Source organism: Coffea arabica, chromosome 8e, assembly GCF_036785885.1.
Source record: "Coffea arabica cultivar ET-39 chromosome 8e, Coffea Arabica ET-39 HiFi, whole genome shotgun sequence".
Taxonomy (NCBI): domain Eukaryota; kingdom Viridiplantae; phylum Streptophyta; class Magnoliopsida; order Gentianales; family Rubiaceae; genus Coffea; species Coffea arabica.
In genome coordinates, this window is record NC_092324.1 from 46,919,474 (window position 1) to 46,925,330 (window position 5,857).

At 37.0% G+C, this 5,857-nt stretch overlaps 1 protein-coding gene across 1 annotated transcript; it reads left to right on the forward strand.

Annotated features, from left to right (window-relative positions):
* The first annotated feature begins 294 nt into the window (after positions 1-294).
* On the forward strand, positions 295-5,219 carry LOC113704942 (uncharacterized). The gene is made up of 5 exons (XM_072060881.1): positions 295-1,150; positions 1,438-1,509; positions 2,123-2,266; positions 2,434-4,431; positions 4,534-5,219. The coding sequence occupies exons 1-5, from the start codon at positions 367-369 to the stop codon at positions 4,881-4,883; spliced, it is 3,348 nt and encodes a 1,115-aa protein (XP_071916982.1). The 5' UTR covers positions 295-366; the 3' UTR covers positions 4,884-5,219.
* The last annotated feature ends 638 nt before the right edge of the window (positions 5,220-5,857 follow it).

The following is a 5,857-nucleotide window of genomic DNA, read 5'->3' on the forward strand; positions in this document are numbered from 1 at the left end:
GATTCAATTAGTAGTAAAACTTGAAATTTATCGATAGATTTTTCAACCTACATGTACAAAGCTCAAGCTCAATTTGACAAAAGCTCGTTTGAGTTTGACATAATAAATATCAAGTCAAACTTGGATAAAATTTTAAACTCATTAAAGTAAACAAACAAGTTTAAATACTGGAGTGTCGAGGTTGATTAAGTTCATTTACACCTCTAATCCCAACTAATATAATCTTAACCAACTTTGGGATTTGTCCACACAATAATGCTGTCTATAAAATCCCCACATTTAAGACGTATATATGCTTCTTACATTGGCGTCTAATTTCCTAGATCCATCACCAATTTGGACTATTGATCATATAGCTAGGTTGATATGAAGAAACACTTTTATTTCTACCCTATTGCAGTATTTGTTTTGCTGCACTATCTAATGATGACCAGTTGCACAGCCATGAAAAGATTAAGTTTAGGCACTGATCAATCTGCTCTTTTAGCCCTGAAAGCCCATATCACTTCAGAACAGCAAGAATTCTTGTCAAAAAACTGGTCTTCTACAGCTGCTGCATCCTCTGTCTGCGACTGGATAGGAGTCCAATGCAGCTCTCGACACCAAAGAGTGACTGCTTTAAATATTTCAAACATGGGACTCACCGGAACATTACCTCCGGATTTGGGAAACCTCTCCTTTCTTGTTTCTCTTGATCTGAGAAGTAACTCCTTCCACGGAAATCCGCCCGAAGAGTTGTCACATCTACGCCGCCTGAGGTTCATCTTGTTTTCCAACAACAGATTCACTGGGGAGATTTCAATGTGGTTTGGTCACTTTCCCGAACTCCGGTTCTTGTTTCTTGACAACAATGGTTTCGGTGGTTTTATTCCTTCTTCAATCTCAAACTCGTCAAAAGTGGAAGCTTTAACTCTAAGAGGCAATTTTCTGGAGGGTAATATTCCAGAAAAGATGGAAAATCTTTCAGTCCTCAAGGATCTGTCTCTATCTGGGAATTATTTAGTTGGTCAAATACCATTGAGTTTATGCAAGTTTTCTAAACTTCAATCGCTAGACTTGTCATTCAACAGGTTTAGCGGGTACATACCCAAAGAAATTGGAAATCTGGAGAAGCTTACGTATTTATCCCTCATGAATAACAACTTCACAGGTAATGCTTTTGCTTTGCCTTTTTGCATACGAACTGCAATCAATGGTCATTTTTCCCTGTTTGGAACTGGGATTCAACACTATGTACTGTTTTACCAGCATGGCTTCGATGGCTGGTTTTGTTTTTTTTTTTTTTTTTTTAGTTACTATTGTAACACCTCTGCTTCTTTATTCCAGAAAATTAAAAGCATAGTTACCAACACAAATTCCCGCTTTGCAAGTAAGATAGTTCTCAATATATCTCTAAAATGAATATGATTAGTTCTATCTTTGCATAAAATTGTTTAGGTGTAATTCCGCGAGAGATTGGCAAACTGCGTGGTTTGAAGGTTCTCGTGTTGGGCCGTAACAATTTGACAGGTAATCAGGTCTATGAATAGCTTCACCACTACTTATGGTCTATTTACAATCATGCAACTAGCAAATATTTGGAGCAAGTTCTGGGTGAAATGAATTCATGTCATGTCTATTTGAATGTCCATAAACTTAATCAGATACTCCTACTTACTATGGAAAACATCCACCCAAAAAAAAAAACAAAACTGGAAGTTTTGAAGAGTTATATATTCCTTGGATGTAACTAAAGGTATCAATAACAACTTGATTATGTTGATTCGCCCAAACGAGCATGCTAATAATCCGCCCATTAATTTTGAATAGATCTAAATAAGTATTCAATTAAATCCATCTAATTTGTGGATAATGGGTTGACTCGACTCACTCATTTATACTCATTTAAAAATAACCATACATTTTAACTCAACTTTTAGTGAGTATTAAGCAAACAAATTTGAATTTTTTACGAATTTAATAACAATAAAATACCGTTAATTTTTTTGTCAAACATCATGCAAAAAAATAGAGAAAAAAGAGAAGAATTTTAAGTGATTCATAAACGGATAATTGGGTATACCCAGACCCATTTAATTAATGGGTATAAATCTACTAGCCTACCTGCGTGTGTGATTGGCAGGTACAATTCCACAAGAGATAGGCAATCTACAGAACCTGCAGGGGCTCAATCTGGAATGGAATCAAATCACAGGAAGCATTCCAAAAGAAATCAGGAATTTGACGATGCTTACTGAGCTCTACTTCGCCAACAACTCCTTGACAGGTAAATGCATCTTTAAAGTACCATTTTTTGATGAAGTAAATTGAAATCGGTTAACTAAACGCTTACATCCATTCAAAAAAATTTTTTTAATTTATAATTGGTTTCTTCAGAGAATTTTACAGCCTAATGATAGATGTGCTTCCTTTGAAAATGAATTTGGTACGCAGGTACAATACCACGAGAGCTGGGTAACCTTTACCTACTCGAGAATCTTCAGTTACCTTATAATGGCTTGAATGGCTCCATTCCCCCTGGGCTCTTTAACCTCTCAGCATTGCGGAATATTGCACTTTCGTCTAATCTTCTATCAGGAAATCTTCCGCGGGATCTAGGATACAGACTGCCCAAGTTATTATTCATAGATCTAGCTGGGAATAACCTTGGTGGAGTTATACCAGTGTCCATTACAAATTGTTCCCAATTAAGAATACTAGAACTTTCAACTAACAGATTCACTGGTTCCATTCCTGACGCCCTCGGGGACCTTAGACTTCTGCAATATCTAGCTCTGTTCAGCAACAATTTAACAAGTGATCCTACATCTATGGAGCTGAGCTTCATCACTTCATTTACAAAATGCAAAAACTTGGTTTTTTTAGACCTGGGCTCAAATCCATTAAATGGGCTTCTTCCAGCTTCCATTGGGAATCTCTCTGCTACTCTACAGAAATTGTATATACGAAATAGTGAAATCAAGGGCACCATACCAAGTCAAACTGGCAACTTGACCAATTTGCTATTGCTTGATCTAGAGTCGAATCACTTGACCGGAGGTATTCCAACAGCATTCAAAGATCTACAAAACCTGCAAGGTTTGGCTGTGGGAGATAATAATCTTAATGACACCTTAGATAACCTTTGCAATTTGCATAGCTTGACTTTAATAGATCTGACCACAAACCAGTTTTCTGGGTCTTTACCACAATGCTTTGGTAATATGACTTCTCTTCGGGATCTTACACTAGGAAACAACTTTTTAGTCTCTGCCATACCTAATAGTTTTTGGAACCTCAAAGATCTCTTGCAGTTGAACTTATCCTCAAACTCCCTTAATGGTTCCTTGCCTCTTGAAGCTGGAACTCTGAAAGCTGTAACATCCATAGACATATCAGCGAATCAATTCTCAGGTGATATTCCTAGCACAACAGGTGGTTTGCAATACCTGTTGATTTTAAATTTATCCCAAAACCAATTTCATGGATCTATCCCAGAGTCATTTGGCAATATGCTCAGCTTACAAGGACTTTACCTATCACATAACAATCTTTCTGGCTTCGTACCAAAGTCATTGGAGGCACTTCGGTACCTTGAAGAGATTGACGTTTCTTATAACCATTTAAATGGTGAAATTCCTTCTGGTGGTCGCTTTAGGAACTTTACCGCTGAATCTTTTCTGTTCAACGATGCATTGTGCGGGGATTCCAGGTTTCACGTGCCGCCTTGCCCAAGAACTAATTCAATTCACAGGTCCAGAACAAAAAAGGTGCTTCTATTTGTATTTGTTCCTCTGGGACTCGCTTCTGTGGTTGTCGCAGCCTTAGCAATTGTCTTCAGAAGATATTGGAAGAAATATCAGGATTCTAAAGGAACAAACATGGTATTGGTGCCAACGCAAGAAAGAGTTTCGTACTATGAACTTCTTCGAGCAACTGATGGGTACAGTGAAAGCAATTTGCTTGGCATTGGGAGTTTTGGATCTGTTTACAAGGGGATCCTGAATGATGGAAGGTCTATTGCTGTAAAGGTTTTCAATTTGGAATTGGAAGGGGTACTCAAGAGCTTTGATGTTGAGTGTGAAGTCCTGAAGAACCTTCGCCATCGAAATCTTGTGAAGGTCATCAGCGGTTGTTGGAACCAGGATTTTAGGGCCTTGGTGCTTGAATACATGTGCAATGGAAGCCTTGAGAAGTGGCTGTATTCTGACAACTATTTCTTAGATACTCTACAGAGATTGAATATAATGATAGATGTGGCAAATGCAGTGCAATACCTGCACGAAGAATATTCGACGCCTGTGATTCACTGTGATTTGAAGCTCAGTAATATCTTACTTGATGAGGATATGGTTGCCCACGTCAGCGACTTTGGTATTGCAAAAATGCTGGAAAAGGAGGAAAGCTTTGCATGGACCAAGACCTTAGCTACAATTGGCTACATTGCTCCAGGTAATGATTCTTCAATCTAATCCCAAACGTTTGTATAGAATTAAGTTTCTTTTTTCTTTTTTTTCTTATGTGACACTTGTTCAATTTGAACGTTGTTTGTAGAGTATGGATCTGAGGGGTTGATATCCGCAAAATGCGATGTTTATAGCTATGGAATCATGCTGATGGAAGTTTTTTCAAGAAGAAAGCCTAATGATGAGATGTTTGCTGGAAATTTGAACTTGAAGAGTTGGATAAATGATTCTCTGCCTAATTCGATTCTTCAAGTTACTGATGCCAAGTTGTTGAAGCGTGAGAATGAAAATTTCACTGAGAAGCTGGAGGTTTTATTGTCAATCTTGGAATTGGCCTTAAAATGTGTCTGTGAATCTCCAAGTGAGAGAGTTAGTATGAAAGTTACGCTGGAGACACTGAAGAAGATCAAACTCAAATTCTTGCGGGTCGATTCGTAGTTTGGATTGAATAAATAGCATTTCTCATATCTTGAATCACTACTGGATATGTATTCCATAAATTCTATTCTGGTTCACAATTGGCTGATCGAAGGTCATTTCCATTCGAATGAAGGTATGGTCAGGCGAGAGAGACAGAGAAATTCTGCTATCACCATTCTTGAAATTCGTTGTGTGCACTGCTGTATAATGAGGACCAGTTTCATAATTCAGCATTGATCAATCCGCTTTTCATAATGCAGTTTATGATTTAACCGTATGCAAAGAAGCAAAAAGTGTTTAACAAATTCACCTGAAATTCTTGGCATTATAGTGAACTTTTCCTCAGAAAACGTCAATCAGTGGAAATGTTTCTTATCCATGATTTTGAATGTATAAATACAGAAGGACACGTTGAAATGGAAGCTTAGACAGCAAACTTGCCTTCATAATCTAAAACTTCAAAATCAATTATCCTACGAAATAAATTCGAAACTTCCACATTGTTTAGTTCAGAATGATTTACTCTTTTAAGGGTACATGGGTCCATAACACAGAAACCTCATATTAGCCGGAGATCTTGATTGAAGTTGTAACATTTCTCCATAAAATCCTCAGAGTGTGTCTCTATACAATTTTTCCTAGTCTATTATTGATAAATGCTTCAAAAATTAATTTAGGAGCCACGAAAGGTTATCCATTGATTTACATTTCAGCTGAAATATTTATTCACAAGTTTCCTGGTGAATGTACCATGTCGAAAAATCAAAATTTGGTCTTCGTAATTTGGAGTTTGGAGAAAGTGCTAGTTAGAAGCATATATGAATTTTAAGATGCCAAACTAAGAGATTTGAATTTTGTGAATGAAGCAAATGTCTCTGGCTCTATGAATTGTGTTCCTTCTCGATCCCCTAATCGTGTTTTCCACCTCATGAATTTTGAAATTATTACTATAAAAGACAAAAAGAAGTATACTAGCAAATTTTTCTTTTTTT

Excerpts from the sequence above, each read along its gene's own strand:
- LOC113704942 (XM_072060881.1), top strand. The coding sequence starts at position 367 with ATGAAGAAACACTTTTATTTCTACCCTATTGCAGTATTTGTTTTGCTG. Across the intron at positions 1,510-2,122 it reads GGGCCGTAACAATTTGACAG|GTACAATTCCACAAGAGATA; the intron begins GTAATCAGGTCT and ends TGTGATTGGCAG. Across the intron at positions 4,432-4,533 it reads AATTGGCTACATTGCTCCAG|AGTATGGATCTGAGGGGTTG; the intron begins GTAATGATTCTT and ends CGTTGTTTGTAG.